At 38.6% G+C, this 25,178-nt stretch overlaps 1 protein-coding gene across 1 annotated transcript in view; it reads right to left on the bottom strand.

Moving 5' to 3' along the window:
• The window catches only part of LOC141406766 (activated Cdc42 kinase-like), a 96,072-nt gene extending 84,347 nt beyond the window's left edge, over positions 1 to 11,725 (bottom strand). Inside the window, exon 1 of the mRNA XM_073992771.1 lies at positions 10,420 to 11,725. Within this exon, the coding sequence (XP_073848872.1) occupies positions 10,420 to 10,423 (4 nt within the window). The 5' untranslated portion in view covers positions 10,424 to 11,725. The remainder of the gene's footprint in view (positions 1 to 10,419) is intronic.
• Positions 11,726 to 25,178: the final 13,453 nt, after the last annotated feature.

Raw genomic sequence — 25,178 nt, 5'->3', positions numbered from 1 at the left:
CCTCTTGCCATGACGAGTAGAAGATTCTTCCAGCATCGGCAACACAATGGCACGCTCTGGTTGCAGTACTTGATCGGGTGTTACCATAAGAGTCATCCCAATCACCAATACATTTACGTTCATTAAACTTATAAAACAAATTGGACTTCTATTGTCTGTCCAATAGAACTATTCTTGTTTTCCGACACTAAAATTTTGACAATAAAATTTATGAAAAAAAACCAAACTAAGTCAAGGCAATGCAATACATTGGAATGGAGTGAAGCGACATCGTAGAGGAGCGACAATACCAAATGGCGCTGATGTCTGCAAAAATGGATTTCATGCATGAAATTGGCCTTCAAAATCCCGAATGAGTGACAATTAAAATGAAATGAAAAAAGATCGGACTTTTGAAACTTTGCACTGCAGTGAATGGTGAATGGATGGATGCAGGGAGTAGAACGAACGAACTCACTACCTACCACTAATAACAGCAGCTGGTGGTATGGCGTTTCAATTGTGGCAAAAAAATGGGGCCGGCCGGCAGGCAGGCAGACAAAAATGAATTGAAAATAAAAACTTGCCCATAAATGGTTAGCCCTCAACGAGAAATGATAAACAGAAACAATAAAAAAAATGAAGGCTTTATTACTTGGATGGGTGTTTGTCTGTTGGATGTGTGCTTTTGTTTGTTGGTGTTGTTTTGCATATATCATTATTACTTATGGGGCTGCCTTACTTTGGAATAAGTGGCGTTGTGTGTGCCCATCATTATACTACACTACACTCCACTCCCCACCAATCCCCACCACTACCACCCATTCCACTTTGGCCATTTTTGGAAGCTTTAATTTTATTTTTAAATACTGTGGGGGCCCGCTACACATACTTCGAGGTTTATGGCAGTCAGACAGACAAACAGACAACATGAAATTCCATTGTGCCTATGCATAACAACAACGACCAGTGAATGAATGAAAATCAGTACAACAATCTAATTATGATAAAAATACAAAATGTTTAAAAACATAACAGCAGAACTAAAAACAGAAAAGAATGCTCGAAACGAAATAAAACTTCAACGACAACAAACAACCAACCATAGAGTAGTAGCAAACATCCACAAAACGGGGACACATGTTCCAATTTGACAAAAACAATATAAAACTCACACTCACACGTAGTAATGCTGCATGCTCACATGCTGACACTACTTCGTGCCGTCCACAAAAAGAAAAAAAAAAAAGAAAAAGAAAACCAAGAAAACTTTCCAACCAATGTCCACAATCTTTAACATCACCATCATCAACAGAAGAGACCATGTCCACGAAAAAAAAGAAAAATGAATTGTTTTGGCTTTGTTTTTCTTGTGATGTTCGGAGACAACAGTGGCCCATGGGCGTAGATAATGTTTGTTTTCAAATCGCCCACCACTATGGAAGATTATGGATATCTTCTACAAATCGAAGAGGAAACTGTAACCGTTTAAAGAGGAAATATTTACAATTGGAAAATTTGGAATTTAAATTTGTTTTGGGTATTGATATATAAGCGGTTGCGGACAGCTCAGCTAATCTGGAGGGCGATTCTGAACCCGAAACTGTGGGATCCCAGCTTTGACAAGACTAGCCTCTGGCAGCCAATACCTTGTTTACACATGATACCTTAGAACAAACAGATTACCATAGACGACAATGACTTGTGGCTAAATTTTGGACTAAATGTCCCTGAAAAAAATATTCCTTAAAAATCCACGCTTTTTGGTCTAAAGATCCCCGAAAAAAATATTCCTTAAAAATCCACGCTTTTTGATCTAAAGATCCCCGAAAAATATTCCTTAAGAACCACGCTTTTTGGTCCCCGAAAAAATATTCCATAAAAGTTCACGATTTTTGGTCTGAAGGTACCCGAACAAATTATCCTTAAAAATCCACGATTGGTCTAAAGGTCACCGAAAAAATATTCCTTAAAAATCCACGATTTTTGTTTTAAAGTTCCCAGCAAAAATATTCCTTAAAAATCCACGCTTTTTGGTCCAAAGGTCCAAGAAAAAAATATTCCTTAAAAATCCACGCTTTTTGGTCCAGAGGTCCAAGATAAAAATATTCCTTAAAAATCCACGCTTTTTGGACCAAAGGTCCAAGAAAAAAATATTCCTTAAAAATCCACGCTTTTTGGTCCAGAGGTCCAAGATAAAAATATTCCTTAAAAATCCACGCTTTTTGGTCCAAAGGTCCAAGAAAAAAATATTCCTTAAAAATCCACGCTTTTTGGTCCAGAGGTCCAAGATAAAAATATTCCTTAAAAATCCACGCTTTTTGGTCCAAAGGTCCAAGAAAAAATATTCCTTAAAAATCCACGCTTTTTGGTCCAAAGGTCCAAGAAAAAATATTCCTTAAAAATCCACGCTTTTTGGTCCAGAGGTCCAAGATAAAAATATTCCTTAAAAATTCACGCTTTTTGGTCCAAAGGTCCCCGAAAGAAATATTCCTTAAAATCCACGCTTTTTGGTCCAAAGGTCCAAGAAAAAAATATTCCTTAAAAATCCACGCTTTTTGGTCCAAAGGTCCAAGAAAAAAATATTCCTTAAAAATCCACGCTTTTTGGTCCAAAGGTCCAAGAAAAAAATATTCCTTAAAAATCCACGCTTTTTGGTCCAAAGGTCCAAGAAAAAAATATTCCTTAAAAATCCACGCTTTTTGGTCCAAAGGTCCAAAAAAAAATATTCCTTAAAAATCCACGCTTTTTGGTCCAAAGTCCAAGAAAAAATATTCCTTAAATATCCACGCCTTTGGTCTAAAGGTCCCCGAAATATTTCTTAAAAATCCACGCTTTTTGAACTAAATGTCCCCGAAAAAAATAATTTAAAAATCCACGCTTTTTGGTCTAAAGGTCCCCGTAAAAAATATTCCTTAAAAATCCACGTGTTTAAGTTTAAAGATCCCCGAAAAATATTCCTTTAAAATCCACGCCTTTGGTCTAAAGGTCCCCAAAAAATACTATTTAAAACTCCACGCTTTTAGGTATAAAGATCTCCGAAAAAATATTTCTTAAAAATCCAGGCTTTTTTGGACTAAAGGTCCTCGAAAAAAATATTCCTTAAAAATCCACGCTTTTTGTATAAAGATCTCGGAAAAAAATATTTCTTAAAAATCCACGCTTTTTTGGACTAAAGGTCCTCCAAAAAATATTCCTTCAAAATCCACGCTTTTGGTCTAACGATCTCCGAAAACAATATTTCTTAAAAATCCACGATTTTTTGGACTACGCCTTTGTCTAAAGGTACCCGAAAACAAATATTCCTTAAAAATCCACCCTTTTTTTGATCTAAAGGTTCCCGAAAAAATATTTCTTAAAAATCCACACTTTTTGGTCTAAAGGTCCCCGAAAAATATTCCTGAAAAATCCACGCTTTTTGGTCTAAAGATCTCCGAAAAAAATAATTCTTAAAAATCCAGGCTTTTTGGACTAAATGTACCCCAAAAAAATATTCCTTAAGCATCCACGCTTTTTGGTCTAAAGGTCCCCGAAAAAATATTCCTTAAAAATCCATGCTTTTTGGTCTAAAGGTACACGAAAAAATTATCCTTAAAAATACACGCTTTTTGATTTAAAGGTCCCCGAAAAAATATTCCTTAAAATCCACGCTTTTTGGACTAAAGGTCCCCGAAAATATATTCCTTAAAAATCCACGATTTTTGGTCTAAACGATCCAGAAAATATATCCCTTAAAAACGCACGATTTTTGGTCTAAAGGTCCCCGAAAAAAATATTCCCTAAAAATCCGCGCTTTTTCTCCAAAGGTACCCGAAAAAGTATTCCTTAAAAAACCACGCTTTTTGGTCTAAAGGTCCCCGAAAAAAATTCCCAAAAAATCCACGGTTCTTGGTCGAAAGGTCACCGAAAAAATATTTCTTAAAAATCCACGCTTTTTGGTCTAAAGGCCCACGAAAAAATATTCATGACTCTCACGGTAACACCCGAGCAAGTTGTGCAACGAGAGCAAGCCATTGTTGTTGTAACAGTGTTTTATTATTATGTTTGTATGTTCGTTCTCCTGTTCAATCTGGCTCTGGGTCTATCTCCAGTTCCAGGAAGTTGGCTACTTCAATGGGATGTAACCACAGATCCACTGGAGTCAGAGGAGTAGGCTTGGCGGGGCAGTTGAATAGATGCGTAGTATCGTGCGGGCCCATGCCGCATACTGGGCAGATGTCTTGCACGGTGCGATCGATTCCCGTCCAATAGGAATTTAGGCGACTGCAATACCCCGAGCGTAATTGAGCCAAAACTACTCTGGTTTGTCGTGGCAGCTGACGCTCTTCAGCTGCGATAGATGGGGGATGTGCTCCGATGACTGCATTCACACAATAATTGCTTATGGTCTTAGCAACTGTGTCCGTGTGAATGCTATTCGAACCTGCCTGATATGCCTGTTGATCTAGTAGAGTTGGGTTATCTAGTTCCTAGTTCCTTGTACTAGTTCCAAAACGTATGAGTAACATCATGAAATATAACGTGTGCTGTTAAGTATACGCAGTTTGTTCAAAGAAAAAATGTGGGCCATTGGAACTGCGAAGTGAACGAGATAGTTCCATATAGTTCCTTTGGCACAACTCTATGATCTAGGGGTCCTCTCCTATATTGTTGGACCGTCGTCTCTAGAGCATGAATATCCTTCTTGATATGCATGCCAATGTGTTGATGTAGTGGAAGAATTTTCCACTCCACATGCAGATCTTTCTCTGATGACATGAGCACCATGTTGCAATTCTCAGGGCGGCATTCTGACAGGATTGAATATTTTTCCATCGCGTTGCACTCATGTTCGCCAAACAAACTGACGCCGCATAGCTTCTTACCACAGACCGACCTATTGCGTTGGTGACCATTCTTTTCTATACGGACCTGTCTCGTTTAAAACATCGACCCGTACATCGGATTTTTGGGGGTAGCAGTTAATGTGGAACTGTCGAGATAGAGTTGCTTAATTTATACATCCCGACATGACGACACCTGTCGACAAGCCGTCGTTTCTCTGGGGTCAGATCATCTCCCCATAATTGTCTCCAACAGCAAACCGCCCGATTTCATCACCCCTGAACGCCGCACTTTTAATAATCATGGGAAATCTAATTGGCCCAGTTTCAGAGAGTTCAGTAATCACCGCTTCAGAGAACTACCAAACATTTCTGATTTTCGGGTAGCAGAAAGGAGGTTCCGAGACCTCATCACTACTGCAGACTATCGCCATATACCTGCTGGTCGAATATCCGAAGAGAGGCCAAACATCCCAGCAGAGCAACGAGATGAGTTTCGTCGTGTCAACCCCACCGACCCGAGTCAGGGAGCTGACACTGGAAGTAAACAGGTTGGTCGGTGAGCATAACCGGAGCAATGGTTAAGTCACTCTTGATCTCACACATATTAGTCGAGGAGTCTACCAGAAAAACCCGAGCGATAGGACTGTGTTGGTGGGGCTCGGCTTATCAAAAGCCTTTGATTCTGTCAAGTATTCCACGCTGTTTGAGGACATCGAGCAGGCTACCCTCGGCCAAGTATGAAACGTTAAGTAATCAATTATATTTGTGGAAGTGAAATTCTGGAGTCCAAGCTCCGTAGAGTGAAACAGGGAGTTTCCCTTGACTGATCTTATCACATTTTTCCACGCGGAGGTGAACACAGAGCTGAATTCCTCGGTCGATGGTAGCAGAATTCCGACAACTAACTACCCAAAGATTCTATGGGCAGCATTTTCACGTCATCCTCGCATTTCACAGCTATCTGCGACTAGCTGAGATATAGGAAGAAGATCCCGCGCATCCCACAGCTATCTGCCACTAAATGAGATATAGGAACAAGATCCTCAACTCGCTATGATGCAGCACTTTGAGTGCAGATAAAGAAACCTTGTTGACCACGTATAACGCGATAGGTCGGGTCTGTGCGGCGCCAGTATGGTCCGCGAACACAAGTGCAATTCAATGAAAAAAATCAAACCTCTAAGAATGTCGCCCTGAAAACTGCAACAGTGTTGCTCCTTATGTCTTCAGACCAACATCTGCATGAAGAGACGAAGATTCTCCTAGTACAGCAACACAATGACATGCTCTCGTTGCAGTACGTTGTCTGGTGCTACCGTGAGAGCCATCCTAATCACCATATGGTGGATGGGACCCCCCACCCAGGCATGTCAGAAGGGATCTTAATGATTTAGAGGTCCGGCGATATAAGAGAGAGAGAGAAATACAAAAATAAATAAATGAGATAAATGTGTGAATGAGATCCTCGGAGAGCATCCCCCATCAATCGCAGCTGAGGAGCGTCAGCTGTCACGATGAACCAGAATAATCTTGGCTCAACTACGCTCGGGATGGTGCAGTCCTCTGAATTCCTATAGGGCAAGGATCTATGACACCGTGCAAAACATCTGCCCAATATGTCACAGAGGCCCTCCCGACACAGTGCGGCTTTTCAACTACCCTTCCAAACTCACTGAACTCAACTAACTTCACTAACTTGTGATTACAACCAATCGGAGCAGCCACATTTAGCCAGAGTCGGATTACAGCAAAAAGTTTTCCTATAGACATCGTCCAAAAGCAGAAGATCTCTTTATACACCAGAAGCTTTTCCAATAGAATAGCAGAAGGTCTTCATATAGAAAAGCAAAAAGTTCTTCTACAGAAGACCGTGAGTTCTTCCCAAAGTATACGACAAGGTCTTCGGTATAAGAACGTTTTCCAATAAAAGAGCAGAAGACCAGATTGTCTACCTATAGAAGACCAGAAGTGCTTCCTATAGAAGAACAGATGTTCTTCATATAGAAGACTGGAAGGTCTTGCAATAGAAGAGAAAAAATCACAATGACGACCACAAGGTCTTTCTATAAAAGACTAGAATTTCTTCCTATAAAATACCAAAAGATATTCTAATAGAAGAGCAAAAGTTTTTCTACAGAAGATCACAACGTTTTCTACTAGAAGAGCTGATGGTCTTCCCATAGAAGAGCATGAGGTGAGGTTGTCATACAGAGGAGCAGGAGCTTTTCCTTTAGGTCTTCCTAAAATCTCTGCATATTGAAGATTAAAGGCTTCTCCACAGAAGACCAACAAATCTTACCATAGAAGACCAGTAGGTCTTCTCATAGAAGCACAGATGGTTATCCCAGCCCGATGTAGTGAGGTTGGGGTTTTGCAATCTCAGCATTTTCAGCAGGAGCTCCTTATCCACAGTAGGAGGGGGAATCCATGCTGAAAGAATCTTCCTGGACGGAATATCGGATAGGGAGACCGCCGCAAGATCAGCTCCTTCCCACAGAGCGCCAAAGCCCTCAACTGTCCGAACAAGAGAATCTCGTGACTTCTTGTTCAGACAGTTAATAACTTTGACACCCTTTCGCAAGAAGGCACTGCCAAATTGTCGGTCTTCCTCATCTTCCGGTCCAGAAACTATGGCAGACCGAAGACCAGTTTCAAAAAGCAACCAGTGACTGTAGCTGATTCTACCATTTGGGTCAGCTCTGTCGATGATTGCCAAATGAAGGTCTTTATCATCTGCCACTGCAACCGGTCTGCTGTATGGCTTCCTGCGTCCTTGGCCGTGCGCCTTGGGGTTAACTTTTCCAGAGGAGGTGGATGCCTTCTCTGTACTCAGTTGTTTCCCCTTAGTTGTACGCTCAACAGCCTCCGCATACGAGGTTGATGGTTCAACCAGCAGAGAAGTCATTGTCTTCTTTGGTGAAGGCTGTGGACCCACGGAGGAGCGAATGCGCTTCACAGATTTATGCTGCGGGGCACTGTTCGTTCCCAAGAAGACAATGTTTCCTCAGCTGGCCTAACCATCTTCCTATTGAGACCAGCATTTCCAGCCGCTTCACCCTTGCCTTTCGGAGCAGAATCAGGTTTTGAGGCAGAGTCCTTTACCGGTCGGTCATCACTAGGGGTGCCTGTCGGTTCGGGTTAAGCTTCTGAATAGGTTTCGGCGCAGCACATTTGCCAGAGGCAGTAGGCTTAGCCGGTTCCACTACTTCATCCGGGAGGAAGATCCTTTCCACCTGGAGCTCGCCATGAAATTCACGCGGGTAAGTTCTCTCGAACTTCCTTATGAACTTCAGCTTACCCCTGATGAGGTGGACCACCCTCACCGAGTGCAAGTTCGCATCTCTCCCTACGAACTTGCGGAGATAGGATACAGCACGTTTGTAGTGCTTTGTATCCGATGCTTCTCGTGCAGATGCAACTTTCGAGTCGCTGCCCATTGTCGGGGTCTCGTTAGATTCCCCGTCGTCGGACATCGTTTCAGTTGCAGTCTGCCTTTGAAGCCTATTGTCGGCAAGTGCCGACACAGGACCAGTCGGAATCAGACTTGCATCCGGTTGGGTATCAGGGTTCGCACTCCCTTTGTTAGAGTCACAGCAAACTTCCTGTGTAGTCTTGGCCGGGATCACCGTGGTGTCCAGATCATCGTCAGTCAGGGTCAGATTGTGTAACAATTCCTCCGGGAGTGTGTCCTCACAATGCTCATCCGGTACAAGCCTATCCAGCTGGTCGAGGAGTTCCCTACTTTGCCTCTCTAAACTGTCATGTATAGTTCTGAGGGTCCCGTGAAGGTCGTCCCCGCCCACAACTGCGGTCCTGTCTGCCATAGACTGGCTTTCACCAGCCCTGTCTAAATCATGTTCCGTTTGAATTGCCGGGTCGTCATATATTTTGGGGCTTGGAATTGATGCACTTGTAACGGGTACAGCTGTAGGTGCCAAGGCATTCACACCTAACACAGCCGGATCACAATCTCTTGATTTCGACGACACATGGCTTGTGGTCACACCAACGCTTGCCCCCGGTACTGGGTTATTAACTCCCTGCACCGTAACTTTATTTCTCCTCTTCTTTCTACCCATTTTAGTTTATTTATTTAAGGAACTACCCCGATCCAATTTTTGGTCCACGAGGGGTCCGAAGACCCCCAGGGTCCCCACGATGTGCGGGGTCGGGTCCGACTTTGGTTGTCCAAGGACGGCTCCGACTCCACACATTGCAGTGACCCCCTTCCCATCCGCCACCCGGGAAGACGCGTCTGGTAGGAGAATGGAAAACTCCCCCAGTTTCAAAGTTTCCTAGATTTGAAATCATTGCTTTGAAAGACATCCAAGACAGAGGAGATTTTAGCTGGTCTTAGAATCTGTTCGCAGGTGAAAGTCATAAATCCGGTGTTGGACTTCTAGAACTTTACAATATCACCTATATTGCCTTCGTCGTCTTTGTAAACATTGACAAGACCGTTTAGGGAACTATGGCGCTCATCTCAGGAAGTATGGGCTTCTTCAACAACAAAATAGGCATGACAAAGGGGCTTTAACCGGCCTTGTTCTCAGAATATAAAAGTATGTTTGGCTAAAGACCCATATCTAGGAAAATATGGATTTACCTCTAAAAATAATTGTGTGACGCACATAACATGGATTTCCCGTGGTAACATTTTCAAACCAATTCGAGGGGTGTGCCAAAACTATATATGCAACTATTTTTGATTTAAGTAAATAAATTTAAAGTAGCATATACCTTCAATATGGACTTCCTCCGGTAAACTGATCAGCACAAAAAGATCAACATATGATGAAGATTTTAAAAGGATTCGTGGGTGACCCTTTGGGGCACTTGTTCTCCATAGAGTGTTAGTAATTATTAAGGGGTCGATTATGGATAGCAACTCAACTTCAGTTGTGTTGCCAGATGAGAAAATCATACAATTAAAATAACTGAAACGACAGAAATTTTTGTCAAATCTATTCAATGTCAGGGTTTTGAACCTTCAACTTTTAATTTAAGTCCATATTTACATTAGCCAATTTTCCTTGCGGCAATTGTCAGTTTGTCGGTGAGAGATGGTGTTGAGAGGCAAACGGTTAACGCCTCACCTCTCTCTGACACTCTCACCTCTAACTGACACTTGCAGCAAGGAAAATTGCCTAATATAAATATGGACTAATTGTAAAAAAGTATGAATTCCAATGCGGAAATAAAGTTTTATTTTTAAATTTGCTTTCGACAACGCAACTGGAGTCGTGTTGCTGTCCATAATCGACCTCCTAATTATTGTTTGGAATTTCCAAATCGTTGGCTTTTGTACCTACTTGTTGCAAAGTTTGAGATAACCCCTCTTTTAAGTAAATTTTGTCATTTCTACGACCATGATAAGAAGAGATTTAACAAAAAAAAAGCAATGCCAATATCAGCAGCATCAACAGTAATAAAAAATTGAAAAAATACAATGTGTTTTGTATTTCTTCTCAGCAAACAAAAAAAGAAAAGTAACAACCCAACCATTATGACTGAATACACTTCTTATGTTTTTTAAAGATTTTTAATGTTTTTTTTTTTATTTTTGTTTTAAAGAAAAAAGTATTCAATATCTTCTTCAGCACTTCCCACTTACCCATTGTTGTTGCAGGAGCAAATCAACTAAAACAACAACAGCAAAATAATTATGAACGACGATGCTATTTTTGTTATTGCTGGCTGGCTATTGTTGTCGCTGTATGGTGGCAATGGTGGTTCTGCTGCTGATGCTTCTGCTGCTGTTGGTGACGACTGTTTGTGTGTGCGATGGATGTGGACGTTGTTTGTTTCCACACACTACCAAAACCGGAAGCTATTCTGCAAATATTTTCTGCTGCGCCACCAATTGTTGTGCTAAGTGAGTTGTTGTTGCTTTCTGGCTGACTGATACGGTGACGAAACGACGAACGACTTTGCGACAAGGAGGATGATGATTACTAAAGAACCCAGCGATAACTTTTTTTGTTATGGGTGAGTGACTGAATGAGTGTGATGTAGTTTAACGTATGTGTGTGTTCTGGATGTGATTTGCCAGCAGTTAATGGGCGACGAAGTGTTCTTTTGTATGATGACCACAAAATTCAAGTGCCACTTCTTTTTTTAATACAAATTTCATAAAAAACTCGCACTTTCTCTTCCTTTGTTGCTCTCTGCTTTTTACTCAATTCTTCCACATTAGAACTTGCAAGGAATTAACAATTAAATTTATTTTTATTATACCCTTAAAAGTCTCAGATTCTTCCTGGCTATTTGACATCCTTTCAATCACCACACACATTTACCCAAACGTCGTTCGGTCGTTGTTTGTTCGCCGTCTCATTCAAGAATACACAACACCTGACAGAACTATACCACCTCAATTTGCTTGTATTTCTTCTTAATCACTTTCTTCCACTTCTTTGTATATAAAAAATATTTAAAAAAAATCGGGTATAAAATTTCTCTCAAATTTTAACTTTGTATTACTTCGATTATTCCACAAAGTGAGATTAATCATAAATTTCTTTAATTCTTTCCTTTAATTCTGTACACATCTCATCACTTAATTTAAATTCACTTCACAACATTTTCACATTCTTTCCCTGTAATTCTTTTGGTACACAATTTTCTAATCGGCAAACACAAAATTATGATGGCTGGAGATGGAGTGGAGTCAATTGAGGAAGAGAACAGCGACAGACAAAGCATTCATTCCACTTTCGATTTGATAAATTACAAAACGCTCAATAAATCAATGCAATTTTTCTTCTTCTTTTGTGTATTATTACTTTGTTTATATTACTTAATTTATAATTAATTATATGCGATATATTTTAATTTATTTTGTTTATATTCCGTGTTCTTGTACTCGTTCCGACGACTCTGTATTGTGTTCTGTTGTGTGTCATAGTCGGCATTCGATTAATCGATTATTTGCTTGAAAAGCGAAATCGGAAAAAATCGACGTTTGAAGGTGTTGCCAATCAGAAAGAGTGCTGCCATGAATTTTCTGAGGAAATTGGGTGTTTATATGTCTGTTCCAGAACCTGCAAGAATCTACGTTTACTACGATAACATTTTTTCCTTTATGTTATCGGGAAAAATAGTAAAAATTAGTAGATTCTTGCAGTACTGGAAAGACCAATTGTAAAAAATAAGCTCTGTTCCTTTACGTGCAACCTCAGGCATTTTTCTTACCATTTTTAACCTGCAAAGTGTTCCTTTACTTTAAAAAGCATACAATTTATATGAGACCAGTTCACCACTTTTACCATTTTTTGCCACTGTTACCATTTTTAAAAGTAAAGGAACAGACCAATATTAGCTGCTTCAAGTTCTGGAACAGAACATATATTAGGTCTGTACGACAACTTTCCCAGCAATAATTACTCAGCAAGTTTCAGCAACTTCTCTCAGTGAATTTTACTCTCTCAAGCAAGAAAAAATTGCATAAAGTTATCGAACAACATTTTGCAAAAACTTGCAAGAAAGTCAGCTGTTTCCGAAAATGAACGAAAATTGTTTTTGTTTCTTTTGATATTTTAAACCAAATGGAACAAAAACATAAATTTTAAAATTGCATTTGACTTATTTAAGGCAGTGATTATATCCACAACGCTTTAAAGTCTAAAAATAAATTGAAAATGTTAAATTTTCTTGGTCATAAATGTTAACATTTCAAGTTGTTTACAATGAACAGCCGAAATTACAAATTTTTACGAGTCGCAGAACTCTCCAAAAATCTCTCCCAACTCGCTTTCTTTTGCTGGATAATTTTGTTATCGAACAGCATTCGGTAAAAATGTGTACGAATTTGTAAAAATTTTTGGGTTATCGTAAAGACCTATTATCTATCATGGTTTAATTATTAATTATTTATACCATGTTACCTTTTGATTTGTATTTATTTTTCTTCATTCTATTTGTGTAAATTAAATAAATCACAATATTGTGCTGTTATAGTCTTAAACAAATTATTGTGAATGATCGCAATTGATTGCAATAGAGTTGTACAATCTAGTTCATTTGAAAGATCTAGCTCAGTAGCTCAGCTCTTTTAACTGAACTAGTTCAGTAATCTACTTCATAGTTCACTATCCAGTTCAATCATTCGGATCTGAATCGCTTGATGAAAACACATATATACACCAAATAGTAACAAACATTAGAATAGTATACATTACATTTAGATATTTTTATTCCATTCATAAAGAAAGATTAAGTTTGCATTAAGAATTTCAATTTAAGTGGCTGGAAAAAAATCTTATTTGTGAGTGTGGAAATTATCACTGCGAAAAATCTTTGCCTATGTATGTTTTATTTTTTTTTTTCCAAAACAAAGCACATTGTATAGGTAATGGAGTCGATATATTGGGATATGTTACGTCAAAAATGTTCTTTATGTAGAAATTACTTTTACTACAATGGGGTTGACACTTCACATTGATCCAAAACATAAACAAACTCATTACATTACGAAGGCACCACTTAGCACAGAAGACGGCGTCACTTTATTCATAAGTGAATGACATGCGGAACTAGATTGTGAATCGTTCGTTCGTTGATCGTTCTCTTGTGCCAGACTATGAAAATTTTCATGAAAATGTTTTGAGCTTATGGATAAGAAGGGAGAAAGGGAGCTCATTCACCTCAGCTCTCTCCTAAAAGCTAAAATATTTTCATGTGTTATTTTCAGTGTCTGGCACAAGAGGTTCTTCGTGAATCTTTCGGTCGGCGCTCAGTGAGCTATTGAACTATAATGAACTATATCGACTGATCTAGTTCATACGCTCTTTTGAATGAATCGTTCAATTGAACTAGTTCGTTCATGAACTATACAACTCTAGATTGCAATAGTTATTGTGAATGTCCCACAGCTGCTCTTACGTAGTGTTGCCAATTATATTGTTGAACGTTATAATTTCTTTAATTTGAAATATCAAAACAATAAAATGGACTTTTGTTTATTTATTACAAAAATATTAAGCATATTTACTGTGCTACCGTAATGTTAAAAAAATATTGTATCATAATTATCAAGGCAAATTTATAAAAGGTGCATGAATGCATGAATTACAACAACTAACAAATTTGCAAAAACAACATTGTTGCTATAGAAAATTTAATGTCAAAGAAAAAACTGAATAATGGGGGTCGTTCTAAAAAAATTCTCAGGAAAAACATAAATACATTTTGAAAATCCTCTAAAATAGAACAAATTTGAATCAAAATGTAAATAAAAAGCATTCAGAACTGTCGTAGGTCATTGTTATTACAGGTTTACGATGAAAAGAAGTATTTTATGGTGATAAATTTCGAATTTTCAAATTTCATGAGTAGACCCTATTACATTTTGAAAACCAAATTTACAAAGAAGTAAACAAATACAGCTGATTGTCATATCTACCGTATATAAATTTGCCTTGATACTTATTTATGACCTCCTTGTTGTAATTAGAATGTTTTACTCATTTGTATGTTTACTTTGCTGTTAAAATACTATATTCGACATAGCATGTCATGCCTTTAATTGTATAAGTTTTTTTTCCAAAACTTGTATACATTTTTTCAGTCTCAATAAAAACTTTAAACACAATAGGTTATGGGCCTATAGACACGGAATATTTTTTCAAATCGTTTTTTTTTTCTGTGCTGTTGAAAAAAGTGAAAAAAATATGACAAGCGCTCAAATATCTTGTCCTGTGGAGAGACTGAGGGGCAGAGAAAATTTTGATGTCTGGAAAAGACAGGCGAAATCCTTGCTAGTTATTAAAGGTTGCTGGAAAGCAATTAGCGAGGCGATGCCCAATACGGATTTGAACGAACGTGCGCTGGCCGAGATTACGCTTATGGTTGACCCGAATAAGAACTGCCCGAACAAATCCTATTCAAAAGGTGGTCAAGGAAATAATCACAAGAAATCTGAGGTTTTATTTGCAACGAAAGGCCTTACATTATGCGCAAAAGCAACAACTGAAATAAATGCGAACTCAAATTATTGGTTTATAGATAGCGGAGCAAGTAACCACATGACCAATAGCAACTTGGATATGTACAACATTAGAGACGTGGAATCTAAGAAGGTAATTGTGGCTAATAAAGAAGAACTTGAGGTCAAATGTGTTGGAGATATCGACTTGGAAATCAACTGTAAAAACAAAGCCAAAACTATCACCGTAAAGGATGTGGAGTATGTGCCAAAATTGTGCACTAATTTACTTTCTGTTAGGCAAATTACAAGAAACAACAAGAAGGTGACATTTGAAGGTGATGTATGTCGAATTTCTGATTGTAAAGGAAAGACCATAGCGTCTGCAAGAGTTTTTAATGAGTTATACCGTTTGGAGAGCTCATCAACCAAAGTGTCTTCTAGTGCTTTAGTTGTAAAAAACGATTTTAACTTGTGGCATCGGAGAATGGGCCACATCTGCAATAAAAAGCTCCATGAAGTGAAAGATGCGAATATCGGAATGCAATTCTCAAATAAAGAGGAAGGTCTGTGTACGATTTGTGTTAAGGGTAAGCAAACACGCAGGCCAAATAATGAAGAAGGTACTAGAGCGACTGAATTGTTGGAACTCGTCCATTCGGATGTTGTGGGACCACTCAGCACAACGTCATTTTCCGGAAGTCGTTTTCTAGTTACTTTCGTCGACGACTTCTCTCGAAAAGTGGTTGTATATCCGTTGAAGAGAAAATCGGATGTTTTTTCCAAATTCGTGGAATTCAAATCTTTGGTTGAGAAGCAAACCGGAAGGAAAATTAAAATTCTTCGAACAGATAATGGAGGAGAATATGTGAACAAGCAGTTTTCAAATTTCTTTAAGGAACAAGGAATAGTTCATCAAAGGACTTGTGTATATTCTCCTGAACAGAACGGCGTTGCAGAGCGGATGAATCGAACCATTATGGAAAGAGTTCGATGTATGCTTCTAGATAGTGGTCTAGATCATCGTTTTTGGGCTGAAGCCGCAGCCACGTCCGCATTTTTAATTAATCGTGTTCCTTGCCGTGGCTCAGACAAATGCCCAGAAGAAATATGGACTGGACGCAAACAAAATTTGAAATTTTTGAGAGTTTTTGGTTGCCCAGCGTTAGTTCATATTCCAAAAGAAAGGAGATCAAAACTAGATCCGAAATCGACCGAGTGTATCATGGTGGGATACAGCAGTGAAAGCAAAGGATATCGTTTGTACAACCCTAATGATGGCAGTATAATAATAAGTCGAGATGTTGTTTTCGTAGAACATAGGCAAGTAATGGCAACAGAAAATAGTGTGCAAGATTTCTATTATCCTGATTTGGAACATTATGGTGGTGTCGATTCAGGGGAGAGTGAAATTGATGTCGCATCAGAAGCAATTGATGTCCCATCAAATCGTGACAGTGAATCGACCCCTTCGCCACGTTATAGCGAAACAGATAATGACGATGAACAAGCCGACGGCACCTTAGTTCCTGGCGAGGCATATCCTGAATCGGAGTCGGATAGTGAATATTTGGATACTGATTGGCCGTCGAATTGTGATAATGCAGAAAGACGAACTGATAGCACATGGTCGCCGGATATGCATAATAACCAACCGAGCAGTGAAGGACCGACTATACGCAGATCTGAAAGAATCGCAAACAGAAATCAACCGTCATCAAGTTTTTGTGCAATGGAGTTTGTTTCGACTGATCCTGGAAGTTTCAAAGAAGCAATGTCTTCAGAGCATGCGGAAAATTGGAAATCTGCTATGAATGAAGAAATCAACTCACTGAAATCAAATAATACGTGGGTTTTGACAGAATTACCACCGGGTGAAAAGGCCGTGCAGTGCAAATGGGTGTTCAGAACCAAATGTGATAATGATGGTAATCCAAAGAAATGGAAAGCTAGGCTGGTAGCGAAGGGATTTACACAGCGAGAAGGAATAGATTTTAACGAAACATTTTCCCCGGTCGTTAGATATGAATCGGTAAGATTTCTTGTTGCCCTTGCTGCAAAAAACGACATGGTGATACATCAAATGGATGCGGTCAGTGCATACTTAAATGGAAACCTTAAAGAAACTATATACATGCACCAGCCAGAAGGTTTTGGTGATGGTTCGAAAAAGGTATGCAGACTCGAGAAATCTTTGTATGGTTTAAAACAGTCTGGTAGAGTCTGGAACCAGACTATTAATAATGAATTCTTGAAAATGGGTCTTGTGCGGAGTGACATCGACCAATGTATATACCACGATACCAACAACGGGTATAAGCTTTATGTCGCAATATACGTCGACGATGTTCTAATTTTTTCGGATAATATCAAGGCGGTCCGAAACGTAAAGAAGAAACTTTCTAAAGCGTTCAAAATGAAAGATATGGGTGAAGTATCAACTGTGCTTGGAATGAAGATCACACGAGGCGTAGATCACATAAAGTTAGACCAAAGCAAATACATAGCGGATGTGTTGAAGCGTTTTAGAATGGATGATTGTAACCCTATTTCAACGCCAATCGATATTAATCAAAAATTATCGTCTTCTATGAGCCCAAAGAATGACAAAGAGAAAAATGAAATGTCACGTATTCCATATATGCAGGCAATTGGATGTCTGTTGTTTGCATCACAGATATCACGTCCAGATATATCATACGCCGTTAATGTGTTAAGTCGTTTTAGCACAAACCCTGGCAAAGCTCATTGGGAGGCCGTAAAGCGTGTAATGCGTTATTTAAAGGGAACGCTTGATAAAGGATTGGTTTACAGAGCAAATAGTAAACAATCAAACATGATCGGTTATTGCGATGCTGATTGGGCAGGCAATGTGGATGATCGACAGTCAACAACAGGCTACGTATTTATTTATCAATCAGCTGCTATTTCATGGGCAACGAAAAAACAAAAGACCGTAGCACTTTCTTCAACAGAAGCTGAATTTATGTCCGTGACTGCAGCTATTCAAGAATCAATTTGGTTAAAAAGGCTGGAAAAGGAACTCAACCCAGATTGCGAAACAGCCATCAAATTATTTTGTGACAATAAGGGGGCTATACAAGTAGCCCTGAACAACAACTATTCAAACAGAACAAAGCATGTGGATATAAAAGCAAAGTTCATTAGACAAAAAATCGAAGCAAAAGAAGTTACCCTAGAATACATCTCAACAAACGAAATGGTAGCAGATGCCCTCACGAAACCTATATCAGTACAAAAACATAATAACCCAGCAAAATAAATTGGAAGTAGTGCAATGTAGACTAGTTCCTTCACGGCATGTTTTTATGCAATTCAAACGGAATCGTGAAAAAGGCACTCCATTCCTCACATTTTAACCGCATTTGGATGCAATCCAAAGAATCACATCCATTTGTCACATTTTAATAACATCCGGAGGCAGTTCAACGGAGTCGTGAAAAAGGCACTCCAATTCCTCACAATTTAACAGCATCCGGATGCAGTTCAAACGGAGTCGTGAAAAAGGCACTCCGTTCACTACATTTTATTAGCAGTTGTTAGAGATCCCTACATGTACATAAATCAGTTTGTACATCTCTACAGTCAGCAGTCCAAAAAGAGATAATCGTGTTAACATTTCCAAACATTTGTTAATACAAACGAAATAATATTTATTTTGTGAACATTTTTCCGGTAACTCACGAGAAGAAAATTTCCCAATGGAGTGCTGTTGGAGTACATGTCGAAATCTTAACTGGTGATGGGAAGACAATATCAAACCCATTTAGCAGATGAAGCAAAAGCACTTAAGCTTGGATTATATGAAGAGCGGAGGAAACACACATGTTTGCGATTGAATTCAATAGAGAATTTTCATAATTTGTGTTAATTTAATAAAGTTATTAATATTTTTGTTTTACACAAATAATAAATGCATTTTATTTTGTTATTCAAAACACGTGCTCTGGACTGCCTCCTATTCTACCCCAAAAGGTCAGTTAAAATGCAATTCCAAAGGGTCAGTTAAAATGCAGTGCCAAAGGTTCAGTTAAAATGCACTGCCAAAGGGTCAGTTAAAATGCGGTGCAATGGAGTGCCTCTTTCCGGGGTCACTCCCTTGTAAAAATCATGAGTGAAAATGCATAATTTGATGCACTTCCAAATCACTTGTACATATCATTTAACTGCCTCTTTGGAGGCAAACTTTTCGCTGGGAAGTTAATGAATTACTTTGGTCTTTTATAAATCCCATGGTAGAACAAATACAAGGTAAAGTTAATACTACAACAAATACAACTCAAACAACAACCACAAAGGAATTTGTTTTTGTTTGTAAACCTTAGTGTCAACGTAAATGTAAACAAAACAAGGAAATGTCTATAAATTATTGGAATTTAAAAAACTAATAATTTTTCACATTTCATTGAATATTTTGGAAAACATGAATGAAAACTCGTTAGATTTTCAATTTGAATGTTTCCATATCATTCCACTAAATGCATAATTTCTCGCAGAAAGTAGAATACTTGCAAAAATGTTTCGGGTCGCTGGTAATTCATTGAAAAAAGAGAAGATGTTTCAATCATTTGCTTTTGAGAACAAAAAAGCACATGTTTATTAGGGCTTTATTATTTTCAAGTTTAACAAAATACCACACATATTAACAAATATTGTACCGCCTCTATAAGCGGTGTTTTAGTGTGCGGCATGTCGTTCGGACCTGGAGGAGGTTACATGTCAATGATATGAAATGGGAAATAGTTTTTTTTCCGATGAATAAATTTGTTCTTCAAAAATATATATCCCTAATATACATCGAACATAGAAATAAATACATAAAATGTCGAATGGAATTTGACACTAACACTACAACCCAGTTCAGTCAGCTGGGTATTGCTGCTACCTTTTCTTGTTCTACCATGTATAAATCCATAATACGTTAATTGATAATTTTAAAACAAATGTTTATACATTCAGGGAGAGTGTTGTAATTAGAATGTTTTACTCATTTGTATGTTTACTTTGCTGTTAAAATACTATATTCGACATAGCATGTCATGCCTTTAATTGTATAAGTTTTTTTTCCAAAACTTGTATACATTTTTTCAGTCTCAATAAAAACTTTAAACACAATACTCCTTTTATTAAATTGGTATTTTTATTATATTATTTGGTATTTTGTGTAGTAAACTGTATTGTAATAACAAGTAAAAAAGTATCAGTCGGCTTTGCCGACAGAGATATACCCTCAGCCTGTATACATTAAAACAATTTTTTCCCAAAAAACGTATGTATTTAGGGGTGTTTTTAAAAATTTTGGGAATTTGAACCGACAAAAATGTTCATTAGGATTAGAGATCAAAAGTTGTGCGGAGGAGATACTAAAAGGAATGGACCTACATTGACCATTATGGTGCCATAGGGGGGTTTTACACCTTCGGGATGGATTTGGCCCTGAAAAAAAAAACGCTTACCATCGTAATTGAGGCAGTGAATGCAAGTTGCTTTAACAAAGTGATTCGATAGCAGGTCTTAAAGTGAAGCTATCCGAAATGTGTGGGAGGTGCCGGATGGAGTGGACAAATATAGTCCATATTTGAACCTGATCTATATCTAGTAGATATATTAGGATGTTTAAATATGGACCAATTCGGCCACTCCCTTCAAGAGTAACCGTATGAACAAATTTTCCGAACATTTTTGAATTTTTGTGAGGGAGGTACCTGAAGGAGTGGACCGACATGGTTTATCTTCGAACTTAAACTATGTTTGGGCAAAATATTACGAAGGCCAAATTTTGGACCCAATCGGCAGATCCGTTCGAGATTTATTTTGCGCTCCAACCACTACACACGGTGTCATAGGGGTTTTTTTTGCACCTTTCAGGCTATTTTCTCAGGAAGTATGGACTTGCACCTTATGAAACTTGTACCGTCGTATGGGGGACAGCGAATACAAGTTGCTACAACAAAAATCAAAGCGATTCGAGAGCAGGTCCTAAACTGAACTTTTCCGAAATTTTGTGTGAGAGGTACCCGAAGGAGTGGACCGATTGAGTCCATATTTAAACTTCATCTAAGTCTGGTAGAACTTTCACGATGTACAAAGTGTGGGCCAAATCGGTTACTCCCTTCAAGAGTTATCGTGCGCACAAATTTTCCAAACATTTTCGAACTTTTGTGGGGGAGGTACCGAAAGGAGTGGACCGATATAACCCATCTTCGAACTTATACTAAGTTTAGGCAAAATATTACGAAAGCCAAATTTTGAACCGAATCGGTTGCTCCGTTCGAGAGTTATCGTGCGCACCAGCCAGCCAGACAGACGGACAGACAGACAGACGGACGGACATGGCTAAATCAACTCCAAATTGTCTGAAACACATTTCGTCCAAACATACTTGGGGTCTAAAACCATTATTTCGATGAGGCACATTTTGCCCGTATGAAAGTGTATATACCCTCGTTAGCATAAATGCTGAGGGTATAAAAAGACCCGGTCTATAAACCACGAGCTCCACCAGCCGACCAACACAAACATATCGACCTGGAATTATTGGGTTGGCTGGGCCATATCAACAGGATGGATACAGATGCCACCGGTATATTAATACGAGCCATTTGACGTTACGTTCATGCTGCCATGAATTTTCTGAGGAAATTGGGTGTTTATATTTGGTCTGTTGCAGAACTGCAAGAATCTACTAATTTTTACTATTTTTTCCGATAACATAAAGGAAAAAATGCTATCGTAGTAAAAAATAGTAGCTTCTTGCAGGTTCTGGAACAGAGCTTCTTGCGGGTTCTGGAGAAGAGCAATTATGTATCATGGTTAAATTATTAATTATTTATACCATGTTACCTATTAAAAAGGTTTTATTTATTTTTCTTCATTCTATTGTGTAAATTAAATAAATCACAATATTTCGCTGTTATAGTCTTAAACAAATTATTGTGAATGATGACAATTGACTGCAATGGTTATTGTGAATATCCCACAGCTGATCTTACGTAGTGTTGCCAATTATATTGTTGAACGTTACAATTTCTTTAATTTGAAATATCAAAACATTAAAATGGACTTTTGTTTATTTATTACAAAAATATTAAGCATATTTACTGTGCTACCGTAATGTTAAAAAATATTGTATCATAATTATATATGATCTCCTTTTATTAAATTACATTTGGTATTTTGTGTAGTAAATTGTATTGTAATCAAGGCCAATTGAAATGGTAGTGTATCGACAATTTTTCAATTGCTCTGTTCCAGAACCTGCAAGAAGCTACTATTTTTTACTACGATAGCATTTTTCCCTTTATGTTATCGGAAAAAATAGTAAAAATTAGTAGATTCTTGCAGTACTGGAACAGACCAAATATGTTATGTCAAAATTGTCTTTATGTTGTTGGGGCACTTGTTTAATATGCCTTGATTGTAATGAAAATTATTTATAATGCCCCTGCCACACGGCGAAATATATTTCATGTGATTATGCTCTCTTAGATCGAGTTCCACACTCGAGTAATTTTATAAAATTGCTCGATCTAAAAACCCCTATAAAATGGAAAAATCTTTAGTGCAAGTTTCTGCGTGTGGCATACGAATAACAGAGGCTTTTTTAACAAATGGTCTGTTCCAGAACTGCAAGAATCTACTAATTTTTACTATTTTTTCCGATAACATAAAGGGAAAAATGCTATCGTAGTAAAAAATAGTAGCTTATCGCAGGTTCTGGAACAAACCAAATGTTAATTAATTGTTTTATATGAAACGAAGTTTTCCATTTTTTCTAGGCAAATGTGAAAAGAAATCTTCCTTTCATATTCGCACTTTTGTACCCTCAGCATATATGCTAAAGAGAGTATATACACCTTCATACGGGCAAAATGGGCCTCATCGAAATAATGGTTTTAGACCCCTAAGTATATTTGGACCAAATCCGCTTCAGAAAATTTGGAGTTGATTTAGCCATGTCCGCCCGTCTGTCTGGCTGGTTGGAGCGCGCTATAACTCTCGAACGGTTCAACCGATTCGGTCCAAAATTTGCCTTTAGTAATATTTGTCCAAACTTAATTTAAGTTTGAAGATGGGTATATCGGTCCACTTCTTCCGGTACCTCTGGTACCGGTACAAACGTTCGTGAAAATTTGTGCGCACGATAGCTCTTAAAGGAAGTTACCGATTTCGTCCATGCTTTGCACATGGAATTTCTACCAAACTTAGAAGAGGTTCCAATATTGCCTCAATCGGTTCCACTTCCAAACAAAATTTCGGAAAAGTTCAGTTTAGGACCTGCTCTCGAATAGCTTTGATTTTTATTGTAACAACTTGTATTTACGGCCCCCCATACGGCGGTACAAGTTTCATCAGGGGCAAGTTAATACTTCCTGAAAAAATAGCCTGAAAGGCGCAAAAAAACTCCATGAAACCGGGTGTAGTGGAGCGCAAGATATAGCTCTCAAACGGATCTGCCGATTCGGTTCAAAATTTGGCTTTCGTAATATTTTGTTCAAACTTAATTTAAGTTCAAAGATAAGCCATATCGCTCTATTCCTTCAGGTCCTCCTCCACAAAAGTTAAAAAAAATGTTCGGAAAAATTATGTGCACAATACCTCCTGAAGGGAATGACCGATGTGGGCCCTACTTTACACATCCTAATATATGTACCAGATATAGATCAGGTTAGAATATGGACTATATTTGTACACTCCTTCGGGTACCTCCCACAAAAAAATTTCGGATAAGACCTGCTCTCGAATAACTTTGATTTCTGTTGAAGCAACTTGCATTCGCCGACGGTAAAAGTTTTTTCAGGGTCAAGTCCATACTTCTTAAGAAAACAGTCCGAAAGGTGTATAAAACCCCTATTGCACCATATGTAGTGGCTGGAGAGCACGATAACACTCGAACTGATCAACCGATTTGGTCCAACATTTGGCTTTCGTCATATTTTGTCTAAAGTTATGCTACGTTTACATTTACGAAATCCACTCGATTTCAACTGTCAATTCCATAGCTCAAACGTCAAACGAAATCTCATCTGGATTTCATTTGACGTTTAACCTATGGATTTGACAGTTGAAATCGAGTGGATTTCGTAAATGTAAACCAAGCATTAGTTTCAGTTCGAAGACGTGCAATACCGGTCCACAACTTCTGGTAATTCCCCCCAATATTTAATGTCACTAAAATGGTATGCACGATATGTCCTGAACGGGGCAAAGAATGTTGTCCAAACTTTAGATCTCCTAATATTTTGCCCAAATTTAGTTTAACTTCTAAAATGGCCAACATCGGTCATTTGTGTCTAAGTGCAGTTTAGGATCTGTTCGAAGATTCTTTGGAAATGTATACCGATGCTGTTTGTTGTGGTCGTGTTTACAGCCATACAATGTTTTCCGAGGACGAGTCCATGTTTCCTGGCTTACTGGTCCAAAAGTTATACGATGACCTACTGAAATGACTAGTGGGCGCGATATCTGACGAAAAGATATGACTCTCAAAATAAAATCAACTTCCATAATGGACTATGTCGGTCCATTCCTTCAAGTACCTCCTCCGCAACACTTTTGAAGTTTATTCCTAATCCACATTTTTGTCGGCAAGTTCAAATGTCCAGAAAGGGCCACAAAATTCTGAAAAGACCCTAAATACATTCGATCTGTCCGTAGATGAAAGTTTCAATTCACATAGTCTGAGGGTATATCTCCGTCGGCAAAGCCGATGGGACGTAACAACTGATCTCTGGAGTTAGTTGAGTAGGTATGACAGGGCAGTTGATGAGGTGCAGTGTGTTGTAACAGTGTTTAATATTGTACCTTTTTTGTTCGTTCTTCTGCTCAATCTGGCTCTGGGTCTATCTCCAGTTTTAGGAATGTGGCTGTTTCGATGGAATGTAACCACAGATCCACTGGAGTTAGATGATTAGGTTTGGCAGGACAGTTGAAAAGGTGCTGGTTTGTTGTGACAGCTGACGCTTCTCAGCTGCGATAGATGGGAGATGTACTCCGAGGACTTTATTCACACTATAGTTGCTTATGGCCTTAGCAACTTCGTCCGTGTGAATGCTGTTCAAACCTGATTGATCTAGGGGTTCTCTACTGCATCGCTGGACCTCGCTCTCTAGAACGTAAAGATCCTTCTTGATGTGCCTGGTTGTGTCGGGCCTACCCACCAGCACCGCAACGAAAGCATCACATTTTATTGCTCTATTGGAAGAATTTTTGCCTCCTCATGTAGATGGTTCACTGAAGACATGAGGAGACACCCTGTTGGTGTTCTCAGGGCGGCATTCTGATAAGTTTGAATATTATTCCATTGCGTGTCACATAAACTCGCGGACAAAACTGGCGCCGAATAGCGCACCACAGACCGACCTATCGCGTCCAAAGTTTTTCAGCATTTCAGTTTGTCGCACATATCTATGGCATGCTAGGACGAG

Source organism: Musca autumnalis, unplaced genomic scaffold, assembly GCF_047663935.1.
Source record: "Musca autumnalis isolate F117 unplaced genomic scaffold, ASM4766393v1 scaffold_5, whole genome shotgun sequence".
Classification (NCBI taxonomy): Eukaryota; Metazoa; Arthropoda; class Insecta; order Diptera; family Muscidae; genus Musca; species Musca autumnalis.
Note: the sequence above shows the minus strand (reverse complement) of the source record. Positions and strands in the feature narration are given on the sequence as shown.